Below are 22,819 nucleotides of genomic sequence, written 5' to 3'. Positions count from 1 at the left end.
AGGAACTCCTGGTCCGTGTGGAATGTCAGCTTGGGCCCCTGTGGGAGGGGAGGGGCCTGGGTCCCCCTTTGCAGAGCCCCAGGGGCTCCCCGGAGCCCAGCCCTGGCTCCCACCCGAGGGGACGTCTGGCCGTCGGGCACTGGCCGGTGTGGGGGAGGGGAGGAGGGCCAGCGAGGGCCCGGGGCCTCCCCAGCCCAAACCCCCGGGGGGGAGGGGCGAGAGCAACAATTACTGGAAAGGCAAAAGCTGTTGTTTCCTTGTTGAGTAAATATTTGTGGAAACCCCAGGAGGCGGCTGGCTGGAGAGCGGGGCCCTCCACGGTGCCCCCGCCCCGCCCGCTGCCGGGCACGGCCCCCAGCCCTCGGGGCACTCGCTCGGGCCGCCCATCTGGGCCGGGCGCGGCCCCTGCACCCAGCCCGGCTTTGTTTTGCGTATTATCGACTGCGCACGAAGTGCCCGAGTGCTTCACTCCTGGACGGGCCATTGCAGCCCTCTCGGGTGTGAAATGCAATTTACCTGAAATAAAGCCCAATTATGGAATTAGCTAATTAAAGCCGCAGTGGAGGCTGGGCCGGCCGGCCAGGAGCTCAATGCCCGCCGGTGCCCGCGGTCTGAGGGAACAGATGGCGCCCCAGCCCGCCGCGCGGCCGCATTCCTTCACTCTGCCCCCGATAACTGACTTACACAGCACACGGCCATCTGGTGTATGACACGTCCTGTGTGCCCCGGACAATGGCCCAGCAGACCTCTCCGGGAGAGGGCCGTCGCCCGGGCAACGGTGGCATGTGCAGCCCAGGCCCATTCCCGGCCCCTCCCCCGGCCCCTTTGTGGGCCTCGCCTGGCTGCCTGGCCGCTCCCGCCGACAACGTCCGTGAGCGTTTGTCCCCGGCGTCCGGCCTTTGTCTCCCAATTGGGCTTCCTTGTTGGGGTCCTCAATGTCCAGTGGGTGCCGAGAGCATCTGCTGGCGGGAGAGGGTGGGGCTGGGGGGGGGCTGCCCTGCCCACCTCCCGGGGCACCCACCTCCTCTGCCCGTGCCCCCTCCCCCATCGGCGCCCTCTGGAGCCGGGCAGGAGGACGGCATCTGGAGGGCTCGGGGCTCGGCCGCGGGGGCCAGTCTCTGAGGCCAGTGTCCGGGCAACCTGAGGTCCTCCCAACCTTGGGCCAGGGGCCGACCTGCACCTCCTGCCCCCTCCCCTGTCCGTGCAATGGGAACAGAGTGCCTCTTGAAGGCGTGTGGGGGAGGAGCTGATGACCATAGGGCCGGGTCAGCACACAGTAGGTGCTTCATAAAGGCAACCAGAAAATGGTCCAGGAGGCGCCCGGCTCTGGGGTCTATCGCCTCATCGCACTCCCACTGCCTGGCCCCAGTGCCCGCTCAGAGCAACTCCCTGGCCCCTGCTGCGTCCAGCCTCACCCCCCCAGTGCCCCCTCGGAGCCAAAGCAAGGTGCCCACAGCCTGCTGTCCTGCACCCTAAGCAGTCTGGCCCCCACTGCCCAGGCCCTGCCCACTCACCCGTGACACCGGGCATCTATCTCCAGCCGGGCCGACACGCCCCACCCCCACCCCCCACCCCCCTGCCGCCACACACACACACACACAGCTCCTCCCTGCACTCTAGTGGGCCCCAAGCTGCCAGCAGCCACAGCCCCCTCCCTGCTCAGGACCCATTTGGCAGGCACCGCCGACCCCCGCACTGGGCAGGGGTCAGGAGCCAGGCCCTCCAGCCTGCCACTGGAGAGGGGGCTGTGCTAGGACTCTGAGGACCCACGGGGAGCCACGGCCCAGGAGCGCCTGGCACAGGGCCCGGCCCCACTAGGTACGCAGGAAGTGCCCGTTGAATTAAGGGATAACATTTGAGTTTGGAAAGAGGCTAACAGCGCTGCTGGGGCTGCGGCCACGCCTGGAACAGGCAGGGCACCGCCAGGCGGTGCCGTGTGAGGGATGCTCAGGGGAGGAGGGCTGGGCACCCTGGGCCCTGGAAGAGGGGGTCAGGTGTGCGTCCCAACTGGGGTGGTCAGACAGCTGGGCTAGGTAGGGGTGGAGTGACAAAAGGCAGCCGTGGGCCGGGTTCCTGGGACGGGCCCACACGCAGGACCTGCTGGGTCACCCTCAGGGACAGACGGCCCCTTCCTAACATGCGGCCAGTGCCTGGTGTGGGAGGCCCTTCCTCGCTCCCCGGAAACCTGCCTTCCTCGGCTTCATCCTAGGACCGCCCTCACGGTCCTGGGCCCCATTGGCTCACTGGGGGTCTGAAAGGGCGTCCGCCTCACCATTCTCAGCCCCCAGCGGCACCGCTTCCTGGCTCTGGCCCTATCGTTGTGGCCCTGGGGGGCTGGGGAGCTGGGGAGACCAGGCCCGGCACGGGTCAGACAGGCAGCGAGGCCTAGCGCGTGCTCAGAGCAGCCAGAGCTTCCATTGCCCTCGAGTGCGGGGGGCCAGGGGCCAGGCCCTAAGGAAGCTGACCGTCCCCACCTACGCCCCTTCCACCGCGCAGCAGAACCTCGGCAGACGGGCAGAGGGCCTCACGGCCGGGCGGCACCCGAGCCCAGGAGCAGGCGACCTCTGACCTCGCGGGCCAGCTGCTGTGTTTCCACCTGCTCAAGGGGGGAGTTGCCTCCAGCTCCAACAGACCGGGCCTGGGCTGGGAGCGGGGGCAGGTAGAGGCTCTCGACACTGGCCAGAGGCACTGGTCTGAGGAAGGGTCTTCTCTAAAGATGGGGGTCCTGGCCAACTGTGCCCCATCCCAAGGCCTCTGAGTCCAGGTCTCAGGTGCTAGCTGTGTGGCAGGAGGGAGGGGTTCCACTCTGATTCCCAGATCCTTTTCTCTCAGCAGGTCCCTCTGTGACCTGCTGGGCCTAACTCTGTCATTTGGCCCTTCCCTCAGCACCCCTCAGCACCCCATGAGGCACCAGGATGCCAGGGGGAGGCCTGGGGATCCCTGCATCCCCACGCCTCCGCCTCCCCAGCCCCCAGCCCCCAGGCCCCTTAGCGAGGCGGAAGGTGGAGGAGGGGGGAAGCTCGGCTCAGGGCGGACCTACTGGACACCAGAGAATGCTCAGACCCTCCCCCTGCTCTTGTCGTCAGACCCCCCACCTCAAGCCTTCATCCCCGCGCCCACCTCTGTGGCACCCAGAGGGAGCAGGCCTGCCCTTGATTCCCAGGGCCACACCTCTCCCGCCCCCTCACCTGATCCCAGGCTTAGGTCTCACCCACATCTGGGCAGTGACCCCTCAGCCCGAGAAGGCCCAGAGCCAGCCCAGGACGGGTGCCCATCGCGGGCCTGGCACACCAAGTTCCTCCTGCCTCCTGCATGTGGACCCAGGTTGCACAGACGGGGAGTGTGGAGACTGAGTTGAAAACGTGTCGCTTGGACGCTGCAGGGACTCCCACCTGCCCACGACTCTGGAAGCCCCAGCCGTCCCCCAGCCCCGCTCCACACCCTGCTCGGCAAAACTCTCTCCGAGTTTCCAGCCTGTTGGAAGCGTGTGATCCTTCTGAGCAACATCAAAGTGGGAGGCGCGGGCTGCCTGGATCAATCATGCCGGCAGCCTCGTCTTCCTGCCTGGTCTGCGGCCCCAGGAAGCCGGTAGCGGTGGCAGAACACACGGTGGCGGGTTGACGGGGTGCTCGTGGGGTACACAGATTGTGCTGGGGGAGGGAGATGCTTAGAGCAGAGAGGCCTCAGGGGACATGGGTCCTCCCCCCTGGTGCAGATGGGGAAACCAAGGCCCAGGGCAGGACCGGCCCAACGCAGCACCTGCTTGTGTGAATTTGCATCAGAAAAAAAGCCGCAGAGAAGAACCAGGACTTCCAGTGGCAGAGAAGTCGGTGGCTGGGCCAGGAAGCCAGGAGGCAGAGGGGAATGGACTGGTTAAAACAAAGAGCTGGCCTTCTCGGACTAGATGGTGGGGCCGGAAAGGCCAGATCTGAGAAAAAGACGCAGAAAATTCCCAGGTGGTATGAACATAGCTCCTTTGCTGGCCTACGTGGGCCAAAGAGCCAAGAAGCACTATGCCTGTCCGATGCAGCGAAATGCAAGGGCTCCATCAGGACATGCCCACTGGCTCCAATATGGCTGCCACTGCACCTGCCATGCAGGAAAGTACCAAACTCCCTGTTGGATCTTCAAGAAACTCTGTTACAAGCCTAACTACTGATTGAATCTACCAAACCCCACTGAACTTCTGTTGGTGGCTTCTCAGTGTTATTCCTCCCCACTGCCCACTCCCTACACACACACACACACACACACACACACACACACACACACACACACACACACACACGGTGCAAGAATGTTCCCATTCCGACTCAGCCACTCTCTAGCTGTGCATCTTTGGGCAGGGCCCCTAACCTCTCTGAGCCTCATATGGTCTTTGCAGCCCCAGCTTCACAGAGCTGCCAGCAGGGTGCTAAGCCTGAGAAGACAGGACAAAAGCCACAGCAGCCTCACAACCAGGCACCAACGACAGAGCTCCTGAGGTCAGGGAGAGACGTGCATATGAACTGTTCTCTCTGGCCCAGCAACATGTCTTTATATACAACTGCAACACACAACTGTCCCTGACGTAGACGTCTCCATAGCAAATCCGCATTGAGTGGGACCCTGCTGGGCCTTCCACTTGACTGGCCGGCTCAGGTCACTCGATGGGGTAAGGGCCTCATTATCCCCATCCAGTTCTGGAATGACTGAGGGAGGCCATCGGTGACCCAGGATCCATGGGGACAGGCAGCCCCTGCTGCAGAGCCAAGAGGCCCTTGTGTCAGAAGCCTCTCGCAGCTTCTGACACCCTCTGAGCGGCCTCAGCCCCATCCCGGCGCGCCCCTGGGGGCCAGAGAATCTGCCGGAGGGGCCTGGGGGCAGGCACGCAGGGAGCGCTCACCCCCAACCGTGCCCTCAGCCCACTCCCCAGGAAGCCGGGTCTGCGGCCCCTCTGGCCAAGGACAATGGAAGTGACAGGTCAGAGATGGATCAGCTGGGCTCAGGGAGAGGAGGCTCGTGCTGGGAGAGGCCCAGGCGCTCAGGGGTGGAGGTGTGGAGGCCCTGACCTGAGGGGCTGGGGCCTGGGTGGGGCCATAGCTTCACCCGGGAGAAGGGCCCATCCGGCAGGGACGCTTTCCAAAGAAACGGCTATCAGACGGTGGGTAACGTCACTGCGTAATTTCAAAGTGTCTCAATCAAATCCCCGCTCCCATCCACAAGGCCGCGTCAGAAGGTCTTTGGAGAGGAGAGGCCGGCGGCAATCAGTGGGCCTTCCACTCGGCTGGCCGGCCCTGCGGCACAAGGCCTGTGGGGTTCCTGCCCCGCCTGTGACTCCATTTTTGACCCTGAGCCCTCCGGTCTCCTCCCCAGGAGGCCTGGGTGATCCCGCGCTGCCCTGTTCAGGGACTGGTCAGCAGAGGGGAAAGGCCCCTCCCCGCCGCTCCAGGGGAGGCCTCCTAGACATCCCCTCCGAAGCCTCAGCAATGCAGCCTCTGAGAACCACCGCTTACACGAGGGGAAACTGAGGCACAGCAGGGGATGCGATGGGGGGACCTGTAAATACGGGCCACGCATCCAACCCCTGCACCTGCACACCACCGCCACGCGTCAGACTCACCTTGAGCGAGGCGATGAGGCGCGTGCAGCAGACGCCTGCTGAACGCCCTACCCCGGCGCCTCAGGCCCACTGTCCCCAGAGGTCCCCTCTGCACCCCCCTCTCTTCCTCCTCTGACTTTTCCCCAAGGTATAGACACGAAAACATCCTCATTATATGTTTTCAAACACCTCACCTCCATAGACTGGAAAAGGGCAGCCGCCTCCCGGGAGGTGAATGAACAGGTGCTCACCTTCCCGGCCGGTGCAGCAGCCCGACCCCCAGCCCAGGTTCAAATTCACATGTACGAGTGCCACGGGCTCCGCGGGCACACAGTCTCCACGGGCACACGGGCTCCACGGGCACACAGTCTCCGCGGGCACACGGGCTCCACGGGCACACGGGCTCCACGGGCTCCGCGGGCACGCGGGCTCCGCGGGCACACAGTCTCCGCGGGCACGCAGTCTCCGCGGGCACACAGTCTCCACGGGCACACGGGCTCCGCGGGCACACGGGCTCCGCGGGCACCCAGTCTCCGAGGGCACGTTGGTAGCGGCCAGCCATCCGAGCCGTTCAGCTGCTGGACCTTCTCTCCTACCATCCGTAGGGGCCTTTCCGTTCTCCTGAGCTTCTGCACAGAGCTTCTCTGTCCATTTGCTGTACCCACACTCAGCGTGCCCCTACGCATGGACATTCACCTGTTTCTAGGTGTGACCACTGAGGGCCGAACTGGGGACACCCAGACCCACACGCCCCATGAGCCGAAATCGCTGTCCCAGAGCTGTGCCCTGTGCCCAGCCGCCCTGATTCTGCTCGTCACCCCGTGGAGCAGAGCAGCCCGGACACTCCAGAAAGACCCTTCAGGCTCGCAGGGAGAGGCTGCAGCTCGAAGGAGGACGCCTCCTCTCGGGGCACCGAGTCCTGGCCACCCGCCTCTGACTCAGTGTCTGGCCCCAGGCGGCCAGGCAGGCACACGCAGGAGGGCAGCTGTGGGCGGAACACATGCACACGTGAATGCATGATTCAGCTGGAAACACTCCCCAAGCTGTGCCCTGTGTCAAGGGATGGAAACGAGGCGCCTGGAGGTTGGGCACATGGTGAGCTGGCACCCCTGACTCCAAACTCCCTGCTCTTAACCACCAGGAAGCCCTCAAGCCCCCTCGCCACCCAGAGCATCTCTGTCCCCACAAAGGGAGTGGAGAGGGCCGGCCCCTGTGCTCACCTCCCGCAGGACCCAAGCTGCGTGGGGAGACAGGAGGCCAGCGGGTGGTCTGTCCCAGCCCCCTGGCCCCCACCGGCACGTTCATCTCCTCCCTCCCTGCCCGTCTCCATCCTGCCACCAGCCCCAAGGTGAGGCAGGCAGGCAGAGCCGTGCCCTGAAAATGCTCCACGAAACCCCGCGTGCATCCAGGCGGCTTCGGTTACCAGGCACCCGGCTGGCCCAGCCTCCCTCGAGCCCTGCCAAGGCCTGGCACCGATGCCCCCGGCAGCCCCTCTCCCTGCCAGCAAGCCCACGAGGCCCGAGGGCGCGGGCAGATTGCTTTACCGCTGCCGGCTCGGCCCAGCTCCCCCGGGAGAAGGCCCCATTGTTCCCCGCCCCCGTGGCCCCCGCCTGGCTCGGAGACACCCGGGCTCCGGGCGGCAAGGTCACCGGGCCGCGCAGAATCCACCTGCAGCCGCACCAGCTTCCAGGAAACCGAATCCCAGCGGCAGATGACAGCCGCAGGCGGCAGGACAGAGCCCCCATTCAGCCTCCGCTGGACGGCGTGGCCCGACCTGGCGGCCGCCTCCCCAACCTGGGCCCTCCCACGCCTGGGCACCGGGTTCCCAGAGCCAGCACTGCCCAGACCGTCCGCCCGCCCGCCCGGGGCCACGGCCGGGGACGGAGGGCTGCGATGCACCCTACCCTGGGTGCCCGGGACAGGTGACAGGGTGGGTAGGGAAGGGAGCAGAGACCCTGCCCCACCTCCAGAGCCTCACGGACAGCAGGCAGCCTGCGCGGGCACAGGGAACCCTCCAAACCGAGCGTTAAGGCAGGCAGTCCCCCCACAGGGCCCTACGTGGGTCAGGCGAGTCTTACTGCACCCATTTTATGGATGAGGCCCTCAAGGCTGCAGGGCCTGCCTCGACTGCCGCGTTTCCGTACTGTAGAGGAGCAGAGCTGGGTGGAGCCGGCAAATGGGGCGCCCATGGCCTGCCCTTGCCGACCCAGGGGTCCCCTCGGAGCGAGCAGAAGGAGAGCTGGGTCGAGCAGCAGCCTTTGGGAGGGCGAGGCAGGTGGAGGAAACAGCCAAGAGGGCCAAGATCTTCGAGGTCAGCAGGGCCAGCCCCACCCCACCCGCACCAAGATGTTTTCCTGGACCCATTTCACAGATGGGCCAGCTGCGGGGCAGTCTAGGAAGCAAGTGGATTCACGGGTTGCATTGAGGTTGTCCAAAAGGCCCCCCACACCCTCCCACCTTAACACCCTGCAGAGGAGACCCAGAATGACTTGGGGTCCTGTAGACCACCAGCCTCAGATGGTCTCGCTGTCCCGCTGCCACTACCTACCCTCAGGCCTGCAGGCTGCAGCCTCACGGACCTCATGGAGGCCGTGGGAGACAGGGCCCAGCCCCCGACACAGAAGGAGACTATTTCTCTTCCAACAGGGTCTCCTGCAGCCAAGTCTCCTGCCAGGTTGGCCATTTGGGGACCAGACAGGAAGAGAGGGATGGAGCAAGGAGGGAAGTGGAGGCGGACTCAGCCATGGGGCAACAGTGCCGTCCTGTCCCACCCTGGCAGCCAGGCCTGAAGCCATGCAGGTCTCGCCCAGGTTCCACAGCCAGGACCCAGGTTCAAGGGCTCTTCCTAGGCTGCCCCATGCTCCTTCTTGAGCATGAAGCCCCAGCCGGGACTCGGGGCTCAGAGGCCTCGGGGCTCAGAGGCAGCCCTGCTTCTCCAAAGGCTGGGCCACGAGTTGCCTGTCACTCAGCTCTTCTGCCCGGCTGGTCACACTGAAAAGAGCGTCCTGTAGCCGGGAGGCATGAATATAGGCTCGGACCCAGCTTGAGAAGCACGGCCTGGAAACCCAAAGGAGGAAGCCTTGGTCTCCAGACCCAGCCGCCCAACCACCACCCTCCCCCCCACCAGCAGCAGCCACCCCAACTCCCCCCAGTCACCACCCCTGGCGTGGCTGCCACCACCGCCGTCACCCATCACACTGGCCCTTCCTTCCCCATCTCCATTTAGCAAACTCCTACTCACTCGCCAAAGCCCAGGCCGAGGGGTCCTTCCTCCCTGAACACTTCCTGAAGGGCCAGCCAAACGTGGCTCAGGCTCGCCCCTCACAGCAATTGGCACCCACGGCAGACCCTGCCTGACTGTGTCCTCTGCAGCGCCTCCCCTACAGGCAGGATAGTGCCCCTTCAGTGGGTTATGGAGGGGATGCGTGGCACGGAGAACCCTTGGGCATTTGTCTAGGAAATGCCGACCTGCTGGAAGCCAGCTCGGGCTGGACCTGTGAACTCCTGGGGATGGGAGCAGGGAGCTGCGGTCGTTCACAACACTGCGTGCTGGGCTCCACTGTTTGCTGATAGCTTGGACCTGACCGTGGGGAATGGGAGATGCCCACCAAGAACCACTTAGGAGAGAAGGGGGCACCCCCTCTACCTGCTCTCCGGCTGTACCTGCCTCCAGCGCCCCGTCCCCACGGACAGCCGCAGGCTGCAGGACGGAGCGCCTGTACTGCAGCTGTACTGCAGTCCCTCGGGAGCCCCCTGGGGTTCCACCCCAGCCCACCCCCCACTCCGAGTACTACTCTGCCCCATTCACGCAGCAAAAACGCAAGGCCCAGGTGGAGAAACAACACCACAGCTCCCAGGCCAGAAACCTTTGCCCCACCTCACAGGCAGGACCCACACATGAGGCTGGGGGTCACTCACAGCCCCTGCCCCTCCGGGTGGCCGACAGTCAAAGCTCCCACACCAGACACCCTCCCAGTCTGAGCACACCTGCCGAAGAGACTCGGTGTTAAACACCGGTCCCTGGACCCCCAATTTCCAAGAAAGTTAGTTGGGAGACTAATTGTCACTGGAGTGTTATTGACTACTCAAATTGCAGCTTCTCTCTGATGACATTAGGCCCCCAGAAGGAGCAGCTAAAGACCTCACCTGAGCCCCGAGGTATATATTTCTGGGAAGATTTTAGAATTCTGGCTCTTGCTAAGGGGAAGTATTTGAAGACTCCCACAGATCATGACTCAGTCTAGCATTCACGGCCTCGGAACCCAGCACCTACCTGCATCTCCAGTGTCCCCCCACACACACCCTGTACAGAATCCCAGACCTCAGCCCCAGCCAGCTGATGCAGGGATGGGCAATGGTCCCTCTCCCTTCCCTTTACGTCCCTCCTCCGGGAAGCTTCATCGCCCTCGCCCCACAACCCCTTCAGATACGCTGGGAGCTGGTGCCGAAGGGAAAGGAGATCCAGTGACCACAGGCGGGCGCCACCCCGAACGGGATCAACAAGACACCCACTGGTGCACCTGGGGAAACTAAGGTCCAGAGACAGCCACACACTGTCCTTTGGGGGTGTCCAGAGTCTGAGCAATGCTGTTGCCAGTGACCAGGGACTCTACCTCCAGGGTTCCCCGTCCTGCCTCTTGCGTCCAGGGCCCCGGGCCCTCCCTGTGGCCCCAGCTGTACCCGCCGAGAAGTCATGCAGTCCCTCTGACGGCACCCCCTCCCACGCTTCGGATTCTCTGACGGCTTGGTCCTGACCAAGGCAGGGGAGGATGCTTGTCATTGAGACCGGGTCACCAAGCTGGAAAGCTATGTTCCCATTGCCAAGACTTCCTGACTTCTAAAGCCCTAAGTGAAAACACTTCGAAGTCACCGTTTTCAAAGATTTAGGGCCTTAAACACCACTGGGGTAGGGGGTGGGGTGATGTCCAGGTGATCAGCTGGTCAGTTTTTAGTAGCTCCCCGAGGTAATATTTCCCCCACCCGGCCCCCACCCATCCACGCGCTCTCCACCCACCACTTGGGATTCTAGGCAGGACACCCACAAGGTAGGCAGGGCAATCAAGGGCCCAGAGGCGCCACCACGGGGGCAGGGGCTGGGGGCCCAGGCCCAGGGGCTCTGCTGGACACTGCAGCCACAGAACCAGGCCTGCGCAGGGGGCTCAGAAGCTCCCCGGCCTGCCTCCTGCACACGCGCTGCGAGAGCCAGGCCGGCCCCAGGCCTCCGAGTGCCAGGCCCGGGCCTGGGCCGCGAGGGGCCGCGGGCCGGGCAGGCGGGGGCGGGGGTCCGGGGTCGGGGGTCCGGCCAGCTTTAATGCGCTGACAAAGCCTCATTTGCAGGTCAATGCCGCGGCACACTCGCCTCTCCCCTCGCCCGGCGCCCTTTGTCCGGCCGCGCCCGCTCCTCGCGCCAGATGGCCGCGGAAATGCTAATTTCGGGCGCCCCCGCCCCCCGCGTTTAATTGCGCCTTTGCAGATGGGCCGCGAGTGTGCCCTTCATGCAGATGAGCGTGGCCTGGCCGCTGCCCGGCCTGCGGGCCGCCGCCCTCGGACCCGGAGCCGGCGGGGAGGGGGCGAGGAGGGAAGGGGTGGGGGGCCGTCCCCCCAGCAGCGCGCCGCCGGGCACGAGCGGGCACCCAGCGGGCCGGGCGCGGGAAGCGCGCTTTTCTCTTTTCATTTCTCCAAAATGGGATCTTAAGTGACTCTGAATGAAAACAAATTGGCCCGCTTTCTTCTCCAAACAGACGCGCGGCGTGGGGGCGGGGAAGGGGCGGACGGGCTGGAAGCGGGGGGTGGCCAGGGGACCCCTGCCCAGGCCGGGCCCTCGCACCCCGACGCCAGGGCCCCGCCCCAGGACGGCACTCGGGGCGGCCAGGTAAGTCCTGGCAGAAGTGGGGCCTCCTTTAACTGGAGCCACGGCTCCTGGGACTCAAGCAACCGGAATGCGGACAGACGCCCCTCGCCCTTCCCGTTTCCATCCTGAAACAGATGCCCAGGCCGGGCTGGACCGAGAAATGGGACAGGCCACGGGGGGCACAACCTCTGGGGGCCAGCCAGCTTCCTGGGCGCTCTGTCTCCAGCCCCAGCAGGAGCCGAGCTGCCCTCACAGGCCTCCGCCCCCACGAGGGGAGGAGGATCCCTCAGGTCCCCGGCTCCCTACACCCACAGCTCTGCGCAGAGGGGGCTCAGACCAGACCGCACAGCGGTGCAGGGGTAGGCAGGGGGTGCAGCCGGCCTGGAGCTGGGGGAGCTTGGGAGAATGGATAGGAGGCATGAATGAGTGAGAAAATGTTGGGGAAGGTCCTTTGTGACCTTGTAGTATTTTTTTTATTGGAGTATAATTGCTTTGCAACACTGTGTTAGTTTCTGCTGTACAGTGAAGTGAATCAGCTCTATGTATACATATAGCCCCGCCCCCTTGGACCTCCCTCCCATCCCCCCATCCCACCCATCTAGGTCATCACAGAGCACACAGCCGAGCTCCCTGTGCTATATCACTGGTTCCCACGAGCTGTCTATTTTATACTTGGTAGTGTATCTATGTCAAACCCAATCTCCCAATTCATCCCCCCCTCCCCTTCCCCACCCCCCCCGCCCCCAGCCCCGTGTCCTTGTAGTATTTTAACCACGAACTTACAAACACTATGCTTTGCTGGGTGATGGACTCGCTCTATCACCAGCTATGAAACAGGGAGAGGGCCATGTTATGGGCCAGCAAATACTCCTGACATGTAACTCAGGCCACAGGGACCGTTAGAAAGGAAAGGGACCTGTGTGTTCCTCAGACTTTCTGTTGTATTTTTGTGGTCTGCCCGGGCAAATGGCTGACACGCCACAATATTGGATAATCCATGAGCCAGGTCCAAGGTCAGCCAGCATGGTGAACTGGTCCAGCGGCCACCAGCCCAGTGACGGCTCCTGGTTGCTGATCCCTCTGCCTGGAGTGCCCTCCCTGCCGGCCACCCTCACCTTCACCTGCTCCCAGATCCCTCCGGGCTTCCAGGACAGTCCCCAGGCACGCCCTCGGCCACCTTCACCCGGGAGTGCCCAGCACCCGGCACAGAACCTGGCTCAGTGGACTCAGTGGGGGACATCACGGGGGCTCCAGCTGACAGGCCTGGGCCAGAGGGCTCAGCCGACCCCTGATGCCCGACCTGCCAGCCCAGGATCTGTGCCAACACAGTGACAGGCTGTGGGCAGGGGGTGGCTCGTGAGAAATGCCCAACCAGGATGCACCATGGAAGTTTCCATGGTCACGGGATGGGAACCATTTCCTATCAATGTGGAATTAACAGGTGCCCCCCTCAGGCCTCCCCTTTCATTTCTTTCCAGGAAACAGTTCAAACGAGATTTGTACACCCATTTGAGACAAACATGGCTTGGTCCCGACCCCCTGCAATCACTTCGTTAACCAAAGGCTTCCATCTTCCCCCGGGGATGGTGCTGGAGGCTTGTCAGTGGAGCGCACTCCTCCACCCCTGCAAGGCGTCCTGGGACGGCAGCCTTGCCCGGGCCTCGCCGGCCGCCCTGGACCTCAGGTCCGGTGGCCGCGTCTGCACTGGTGAGCGGTCTCTTTAGAGAGCGTCTGTGCTTTCCTTCTGTTTGTGTTGCCACTTTTCAATAATGACGTCCCCCCAAACCTGTAACCTGGGGAGAGTCTGGCCTTTTGCTAACACATTTGCTAAGGTGCAAGCCATCTTCCGGTTTTTGCTACAGTCACCAGCTGCTGCTTGTACTGAAATCTTTCTTCCAAACCGTGTGTCTGTGATTTTGTTTACCACACTCATATTATGGGTCTTAAACCTCTCATCATGGTTACATATTTTGAAATTAAGACAATATATGTGTAAACATGTGTGTATACGTATTTACCGCTTTAAAGTAGGTACTAAAATGTGCACTTTGAACCTAAAAGGTAATGTGGGTCCCGAAATTGCATAGAACCCCAAGCTACCATCTCTGGTGTTCTTTGGGTAGGAGAATGTCTCTCGGGGAATTTTACTTTCTTTTTGATACATTTCTGTATTGTTTGCATTTTTTTTTTTTACCGTGAGTGTATAACACTTCTACAATTGAGGGAAATATAAGGCTATTTTCATTTTGAGAATTAAAAAAAAAAAAAAAAGCACCACTGGTTTGCCAACCATGTGACCTAAACCTTGTGGCGGCAAATCCACGAGCTGGCCCTGGGCCGGTGGGGGAGCAGGGGTCCATGGCAGGACCTCCTTACAAGAAGGGCCGCCTCAGAACGGATTCCTGGGGACGCCTCAGTAACTAAACCCCCTTGGACAGAGGCCAGGGCAGGCCCCCTCCGTGCCAAATTCCACTTGGGCCTGCTCTCAGTTCCAGAAAATTCCAAAGTATACTGTTGTTATCATTATTATTTTGCAATTACGTGACATTTTTTAAATGCCTGGAGTGTTTTTCTACCATTTTCATTAGCTCCTTCTCACTCTGCCCACGAGACAGGTCAGCATTTTGCTTGCCATGAAACAGGCCTGCAAAAGCTCAGAGAGGTCAGAAAACCTGCACGGGTCACACAGCAACAGGGCGGAACGGATTGGGGGTGGGGGGGGAGCGAGAATGGATGTCGGGATCCGGCCCCAGGTCATCCTGCAGAAGGTGGCGTATATCTCACATTTCAGCCCCTACTGGGCTTTCATTTGGATTTAGGAATTGGGGGGAGGGGGGACATTGGGAAAGAGAAGAAAAAGCAGCAGTGTGATAGGAGAAAAAAGGAAAAGGAAAACCAGAGTCAGGTGCAAGAGACAGAAACAAGAAGCACTGATTCCACGGGGCAAGGGGCCTGGCAGAGTGGCCACCCAGAGGCCCAGGCAGGGGACTCAGGCCCTCGAGGTGGCCCTGCTGGCCCATTCTCCCTGCACCTCTGGACCAGGGCCGGGTTCTAAAGGAGCTGGGCATGAGATGGCCTCCCTTTCTGGACTCTGAATATTCAGTCCAGAAGGGAGGGGGGTTGGGCCTGGAAGGATGGGGGTCTCCAGATGCCCCTCGAGACTTCTCTGAAAGGTGTGTGAGGCCCTAGAGCCTGCATTAGTCATGAACCTCAGTCACCAAGCCCATCCCCCAGCCTCAGGAGCAGGCGCCACAGCCCAGCGCCCACCCTCACGATGACCCAGCCTGCTGGAGGCCCGAACAGGGCAGCTCACCTTTGGTCATCTCAGACCCCAGGGCAAGAGGCCCAAACTGGAAGCTCAGAATTATGGGCTGAGTTGTGCCGTGTCGAATCCTAACCCCTAGTATCTCAGGATGCAACCTTATTTGGAGAGGGGGCTTTGCAAGAGGTCATTAAGTTCAAATGAGGTCACCAGGGTGGGGCCCTAATCCCATATGACGGGTGTCCTTATAAGAAGAGGAGATCAGGACACAGACACACACAGAGGGACGGCCATGTGAGGACACAGGGGGAAGATGGCCGTCTACACACCAAGGAGAGAGGCCTCAGAGAAACCAACCCTACCGACACCTTGATCTTGGACTTCCAGCCTCCACGACTGGAGACAATGAATGTCTGTGGGACTTTGTTACAGAAGGCCCTAGGAGACTAATACCCCCAGCATCCGCCCCTCCAAAACTCGACAGAGGGGAAGACACCTGTCCAGACCCATGCAGCCAGGGTGGGCAGAGATGCCATGGCCCAGACCTCCAGACCAACAGAAACCCCCACCCATGCCAGCTTTGAGACCTTTTCTAATTCAGTGCATCAAGCTCCCTACAGCCGGCTTCCTTTAGAAGCAGTGTCCTGACACCCAGGGACTCATTGTGAAAGTGGGGAGGCCCCAGAATGCCATTTTCCAAGGCCAAGATTAAAAAGCCACGCGCGAAGCCCACAGCTGTGGGCCCCTAACGCTAACTGGGGAGAGTGCGCGCTTGGATCCGGCTGACTTGGGCGGCTGGGGAGGTTTGGTGCCCTGGAGAATCGGGGCCTGCCTGGAGGGCCAAGCCCAGGCTGGGGGCTGCGGGCACTGCTGGGCCTCCCTCCTGCCCACCGGGCCTTCATTAACAGCCTCCTCCAGTCCAGCTGGAGTCAGCTGATTGGCCCATTCTGGTGGCATTGGGAGTCCCCAATATCTATTTTTCCACCCGCACATGTTCAATTAAATTTTGCTTTTGTGCCAGAGGGGCCTCCGATGTGAGCGTTTCTTGGGAGTTTTTCCACGTTTCTTTATGTCCTTGAAACCAAAGTCAGTCACCAGGTTTCAGAAAACACCCTCCTGGATGGAGCGGGTAAGAGGAAAGAAAAACACAACACAAAACAAAAGCAGAAGAAACAAAAGAGAAAGCACTGACTGCCTTTATACAGAATCCTCCTCCGAGGAGACAATTCATTCCGATTGAAACGTCTCCCTTGTGCAGTGTTCACGGAACGCGCTTGTCGCATTGGGCAGAATGCAAATCCTCCTTTTTCCTTTGATTCAAATATTTAAATTTTCAAATATATATGCTGTGACAATCGAATGGCAGCTGACCTCACTTATTTTCATAGAAGACGCGGAAGCCATGAGCAGCAGTTAATCTAGCCAGCAGAGGCGCCCACAGCCCTGGGGGGGGGGCGGGGGAATAATCCTTTTATTCAGACATTTGGCTTAAAAGAATAACAAGGAGAAAAAGCTGGAACGTAATTACATTGCATGGAAAACAGAGAAAGATTTTTTCTCTCTGTCTAACGAGCTTTCTCTTTTTCCTTCCTCAAAGAATGGGGCGCATGGCCAGAGGCTATTTTCTTGGTTAAGAAATCAGGAGTGTTTTCCTTCCTTATTGTCCCCTACTCTCACCCACCCCACAAGGGATTTTCTTAGTCGGGTTGGCTGCCACTGGCTCGTTCGTTCATTCACTCATTCACTATAAATTCCAGTGGAAGACCTACTGTGTGCTCAGCCCACCCGGGCTCTGGCTGGGCCAGTGGAATCAGACACCCCCTCCCCCAACCCTACCTTCCTTCCCGCTCCTTCCCTGGGGGCAAGGTACCCCAGCTCCTTCCCTGGGGGACTCGGTACCCCAGCAGAGCCATCCCCTGGGCCATCAGGGCCCACGGGGTTCCCTCCGCACCTTCCCCGGGGTCGGGGGTGGGGGCCCAGAGCACCTAAGAGGAAGGCGTCTGAGCACCGCGGGGAGGGGGAGGAGAGGGCACCCCTCCCTTGGACAGCAGGGCCGGCGTCTGCCACAGTCTCTGTTGCTAAGTCCTGCTCCCGGCCCGGGTCTCCCAGAGGACCCCAGCCCAGCCCATCAGCAGGGCTGGGTCTTTAATATTTAAAGAGCTCTCCCGGACATTTCAAGAACTCCCCGACACGATTTTCTGTGATGCGTGTGCTGTCGGGACATCTGTCTTCTATACCTAATAAAGTCGCCCCGATTCAGAATGAACTCCTCGGCATCGCTTTGAATCGGGCTCACATATGGTTGGTAATTAGCTGGCTATCTCCTGGAGTTAAATGATTTTTTTCTCGCCCGTTCGCATCCATAATAGACGCGAACAGAGTTGGGATTGTTCCCCGTTGCGGGACATTCTGCGCCTGAATGAGCGGGGGCTGCTGTGTCGACGCGGATTTGCCATATGGTTGCGCGGAGCCGGGAAGAATGGGCCCCTGTGTGTGCGCCCGGGACGCGGCGGCGCGGGCCGTGCCAGCCGGGCGGAGCCGGGTGCCCGACGGCGCGTGAGGAGCGGGCGCCACGGCCGGGGGCGCACGTCAGGGCGCGGGGTGCCCTCGGGCCGGGCGCGCGGGTCATGCGCCGGGACAGACGCCGGGAGCGCCGGGCCGGCTCCCCGCCGCCTGGAGCGCGGAGGACGCGCGGACGGACGCACTGACGACCAAAGCACGACGGACGGACGGCCCGCGCCGCCCCGGGGCCCTCGCGCCCGTGCAGGCCGCGGGCCGCGGCGGGGGCCGGCACTGCGGCTGCAGCAGCCCCATTGTGAGGCCGGCGAGACAATGGGCGGCCCGAAGAGGCACCTGCTCGCCTGAAAGGCCCATAAATCGCCGCCGCGTCCAGCTGCCTTCCCGCCCCTCCCCGCGGACCGGCGAGCCCAGCGCGGCCGCGGCCCCGAGAGGGAGCCTCCCGCCCGCCAACGCCGCACACGCGGCCGCGGGGCAACGCCGCGGGCTCCCTCCGGCCCCGCGCAGCTCCCGCGGGGACCCACCGCGGCCTCCCCTCCGGAGAGGCCTGCGCCCAGGGCCGCTGTCCCCTCGGGTAGCCAGTACGGTCCTTCCTGCCGGGTGCCCACGCACCCACGCACCCGCCCGGGCTTAGGGTGCTCACTCGGGCTGCCTCTGAACCAAATTCTTGAACTTTTGAACCCCAGTTGTTACTGTTGCTGCTGTCTATAGTGTTGGGAGCCCGGGAAAGCTCCCTAACACCGGAGGACCAGGCTCCCCACCGCTCCCGCCCCACCTCCCCTCCGCTCCCCTCCCCTCCCCCCTTCCGCGCCCCTCCCCCCTCCCCGACCCTCCCTCCCCCCTCCCCTCTCCTCCCCTCCCCCGGGGCCTGGGATAAACAACCCCGCCCCTGACCTCCAGGCATACCAGGCTCCATCCCATCTCGCTAAACTAAGGCCTAGCCCAGTTAGGGACCTGCCAGCCCCTAAAAGAGGGGGCCAGTACCCTGTCTGTCCCGGGCGCACCCAGCCCTGCGGGGGTTCTGGGAGTCTTCCCCTTTCAGAGGCTGGACTGAGTCCTCCAGCTGGAAGGGCCACGCTCTCAGGAGGGCACAACTTTCAGCTCCTGGACACTTACGTGTGTCTGGCATCAACTTCCCCATAACCGCAGCCATGGTCACCTCCGTGGTCACCCCGGAGGCACAGGGGGTGGGGGGAGATGGGACAGGTGCTTTCCAGTGCCCACGCCGATCAGGCCTGCGGCCTAGGGTGGGGGGTTGGCCACTAATTCCTCCATGTGTCTGATGCAGCTGTGTATTTCCCCAGATTTTTAAAATCTCCCTCCTTGGAGGGTGGAAGTGATGGCCAGGTTGGGCCATCTTGACCACCAGGAAGTGGTGCTCCTACAGGGGCTATAATGCCTCCTTGGGTGCCCCCAGATGCAGCAGGGCGGGCTCATCTTGGGGCGCAGCCTACAGAGTCAGGGAACAGGGCCCTGCTCCAAACAGCCAGCCTCAGGTGGGCACTGGAGGTGGGCACTGGAGAGGGCCCTTGACCTGAGTCGAGGGAGGATGTGGCCCCTGGCTGCGGGCAGGGTGTGAGGCCTGCCCTCCCCTCTATGGCAGCAGCTCCTCGGTTGGATGGACACCCTGCCTCTCTCTCCACGGAGGGGGCTGGACTTGGGCTCCGCAACGGTCTAGGCATTCAAGTGTTGGCACACAGGTTCAGCTGGGGTTTTCTTCCAGGAAAAGGAGTGCATTCAGCAGCCAGGTCTTTGGCAATGCCAGCCCTGTGCTGGTGGCCTGCCGTGTGCACCCCGAGGGACGCGGCACCCCAGGCCTGCAGGAGCCGGCTGAGATGGCCAGGCCTCTAAACACTGGTCTGGGGGTGCCGGGCAGAGGGCTGCGTCAGCAGGGCCCGGAGCCTGCTCCTTGGGTCTCCTGGCTGCAGGAAGATGCTCACCCCCACCCCCAGTTCTCCAGCTCTTTTGATTTTCATTATCTTGATTTTAATTATCGAGCTCCATCTCATCTCCCCCCTCCCCTCCCCTAATAAAGGGCCAGGATTTTCCCCGCTCCCTCTCTTCTCCCTGACATATTAGAAGAATGTTCTTCCACTTCCTTTGATGTCCTTTACAAGCTGCATCTCATTTCCTGCTGGGGCATTTCTGACCTCGAGTGACTTCTACCAGCCAGGCTGCGTGGCTGTGTCTCCCCCTTGGTGCCCCGCCCAGATGCCACTCTTCGTTCCACCTTCCCCACCTCCTTCCCCCGGCCTCCAAGGGGGCAGCCCCGTCCAGCCTCAGCTGAGTATCCGAGGACGGCTCCTCCTTTCCAAGTCTCCCTGTGGAAATCCAGCGATCTGCTTCCCTGGGGCCTGTGCTCTGCATTCTCTGGGCAGGCTGGTTTCGTTCATTCTCCGCCTTGATGGCGTGAGCTGGGTAGGGGGTGTGAGGGACACAGGGGGCTGGGGGCCTCCAGCACCCAGGGCAGAAGGAGTCTGTGTCCTCCGGACGGAGGCCGTGGGAGGTGCAGGAGCCCATCAGAGCAGAGGGGCTGGTGCGCTCCCTAAGCCTGGCTCTGTGCACCCCCAAAGCGGCACAAGTGAAACGGAAAGCTGAAAACCGAAGCCCCTGAAATGAGCCACCAAAAAGAAAAACAAAACTAGAATCAACAAAGGGGAGTCGTTTGACAGGATTCAAACAGTATGTCTTTCTTCCCTCCCTCCCCTCCCTCCCTCCCTCCCTCCCTCCCATCCTTCCTTCCTTCCTTCCTCCCTCCCTCCCTCCCTCCCTTCCTTCCTTCCTTCCTCCCTTCCTCCCTCCCTCCTTCTCTCTCTCTCTCTCTCTCTCTCTCTCTCTCCTGATCAGGCACATGACTCTGAGCTTAAAGCACCATCAGAACCAGTGGAAGTATCTTCAGCGCAGGCTGGGAACTGGGTCCTGGGACCTGAGACCCAGTCCCTGCCCCTTTGGGGTATAACAGACCACACAGGGATCTCCCTGCACAGGAGGGCAAGGGCGGAGGGAGGTTTGCACAAGAAAGCAGAGGAGATAGACCCTTGCCTTTGTCTCAAACCCCAGCTAGGCTCCTCCCAGGGAGGTTTGCGTGTGTGACAGCTCCATTTTATTACTATTATTTTATTAGGATTATTACTACTTCAATCACCAAAAATGACTCAAAAGAGGCTCAGAAAAGCAGCAGCCAGGACTCAAGGGCAAACGTGGGATGTCCTGTCCAGGCAGGGACCGTCCACCCAGTGGGACAGGCTGCAAAGGGAGGTCCTCTGGGTAGCGATGGCTGTCTGGAATCAGGACATCACGGACTGGTCCCCTTTGCAGGGTCTCTGGCATGGCACTGGCGTGAGGTCAGCAAGGTTTTTGTGCTGTTTTCAAACAAAGCCCAGGGCCTTCCCTGGAAGCCAGCAGCGATCTTCTAGAACAAGGGAAAGGAATGCTTTCCGGGACAAACTGCTGGGCGCTGCCCTGATGGCGGGCCCGGACCACAGCTGCCTCGGCCCCGTGGGTCCACGCTGCACTCCCAGACCGACGCCCGTTCCAGTGGCAAAGACAGATTTACCCCGTGGGAGGATTCGGGGTCTGGGATCTGCTTCAAAACAAACAGCAATCACAAAAAATTAAGAGGTGGGGGAGGGAGACCAACTGACAAGTTTCGAGAAATGGTAACGATTGCTGACTCTGACTGGTGAGCGCGCAGAGCTCACGGTAATCTTTTATTAACTTTGTGTATGTTTACAAGTTCCAAGTTCCCCGGAAAGAATTTTTTTAAAGGAGATACAAGCGATACTATTACTATTATGTATTTTATATCTGTATAAAGTATACACACATACAATGAAAGAAGGCAGGAAGGGTTGCTAGCAAATGCCCTTATCAGGTGTTGTCATGTCACCGTTTCAGTGGCCTTGGGTCGGGGGGCGGGGGTGGGATCCGTGCTGTCATGGGCACGTGCCCCCGACTCTGCTTCTCGCCTGGATCCAACTCTGATGTCTAAGTAAGAAGCCGCTCCCACCATTTGGTCAGTTCAAACACAGGAAATGCTCCGTGACCTTTTTTCTGTTTATTACTAAAAATCCCTGCTAAAGGAAAACAGTTTTGTTTTTAATTTGGGTAACAATCGTTTTGTGAGTCCTGAAGCAAACCCCCCAGAAAATTCTGGGTACGCACTGAGCCCTGCCGGGAAAGGTGCCATGGCCGGGGGGCTGCAAACTCTTTGGAAACTTGTCTGCTTGGTCAGATGGGGCAGAGGCGGTTCTACTCAACTCCCCAGGCCAGGCTGTTAGAGACCTTGCTGCTTTCACCAGGGCTCCGGGAGCACTGCCATGCTGTGAGGAAGCCCAAGGAGGCCTGAGGAGAAGCCACAGGAAAAGCAGCTGAGGCCCAGCTGGCGGCCAGCTCCACTCTCCCAGGCACGGAGTGAGCCGAGCCATCTTGGAAGGCAACCCCCAAACCCCGACCAAAGCACCCTAGCTGACTCCCCATAAACAGAGCTAAAGCACCTGCCAGCGCTTCCCAAGTCCCTGACTCATAACATCATAGGCATAAACAAAACCGTTGTTTTAAACCACAAAGCACTGGGATGGCTTCTACTTGGCACAAGATCACTGGCACAGGTGTTCTCATGCCAGTGACTGGGAGAGAAGGGCTGGTTGCCAGTGGTCCTCTGCCCTCACGGTCCTGGCATTGAGGAGTACAACCCTGGTCGAGTTTCAGGGCCGAAGGGGATGCTGAACACACAGCCATGCGACCCAGAAGCGGGCTGGCCCCTAAGGGGGCCCCACACCCTAGGGCTCTCAGGCAGTGGCTAAGTTCGAAGCATTTCTTCCCGATGCCACTCAGTCCACCACAGGCCACTTCTCCTTCTTAGTCTAGGGAACATATGCCAGCGATACACTCTGTATCCCCACTACCCTTGAAAATCTCACTTCAAGGCTTATATAATCCCGATGTTAAATTCCAGAATAAGAGATCGGGGCTGCTTAAGTATGCCCAGCTGTAGCTCACAGCGCAAGCTCTGAGACTGTGACCTGTTCCCAAACCGTGATAATTTTCCTCCTTCATCATATAAAAAAGTTAGTTGAGTGACTGGACGTGTGTGTCTGTGTCTGTGTGTGTTGTGTGTCTGTGCGTGTGTGTGTCTGTGCGTGTGTGTGTGTGTGCGTGTGTGTGTCTGTGTGTGTTGTGTGTCTGTGCGTGTGTATGTCTGTGTGTGTGCATGTGTGTGTGTGTATGTGTGTGTGTGTATTTATATGTGTGTTTGTGCGTGTGTGTGCAGGAAGTTTCGCTGGGGACCACTCTTGGGCTCACCTGGCTGGTGGGGTGAAAGAGCAGCGTTAAGAACCGGAGAAGCTGAGCTATGGTGCAGACCTGAGGAAGGTCTCAGCCAATCCCTCGGGGGCCCCGGAGCTGGGATGGTCTCTCAGAGTTGCCTGTTCAAGGCAAGGGGCCAGGGCTTTGCCCCCTGAATCCGCCAGCCTTTGCAGGTGGGGCATGTACGGGCAGGGATGAGGCGACTCTCTTCAACTGAGAGTAAGACCTGCAGAAACACTCATCTGAACCAGCAGCGGCCAGCCTCCTGCGGTGGGTACCGATGCCTTAGTGGTTCAGCACA

General features: G+C 60.9%; 1 protein-coding gene across 1 annotated transcript; it reads left to right on the top strand.

Moving 5' to 3' along the window:
* Positions 1–732: 732 nt before the first annotated feature.
* Positions 733–12,724, top strand: LOC138414163 (basic salivary proline-rich protein 1-like). The gene is made up of 8 exons (XM_069540988.1): positions 733–871; positions 6,811–6,929; positions 7,145–7,503; positions 9,255–9,411; positions 11,055–11,235; positions 11,323–11,453; positions 11,659–11,791; positions 12,564–12,724. Exons 1-8 carry the CDS (start codon positions 733–735, stop codon positions 12,722–12,724), a joined length of 1,380 nt encoding a protein of 459 aa, XP_069397089.1.
* Positions 12,725–22,819: the final 10,095 nt, after the last annotated feature.

Source organism: Delphinus delphis, chromosome 8, assembly GCF_949987515.2.
Source record: "Delphinus delphis chromosome 8, mDelDel1.2, whole genome shotgun sequence".
Classification (NCBI taxonomy): Eukaryota; Metazoa; Chordata; class Mammalia; order Artiodactyla; family Delphinidae; genus Delphinus; species Delphinus delphis.
This window is presented reverse-complemented; position numbering and strand designations above follow the sequence as displayed.

Coding starts and splice junctions, on each gene's coding strand:
- LOC138414163 (XM_069540988.1), top strand. CDS start 733: ATGGCCCAGCAGACCTCTCCGGGAGAGGGCCGTCGCCCGGGCAACGGT. Junction 7,504..9,254: donor ACCCTGGGTGCCCGGGACAG/GTGACAGGGTGG, acceptor ACCTGCCTCCAG/CGCCCCGTCCCCACGGACAG. Junction 11,236..11,322: donor CAGCGGGCCGGGCGCGGGAA/GCGCGCTTTTCT, acceptor TTCTCCAAACAG/ACGCGCGGCGTGGGGGCGGG.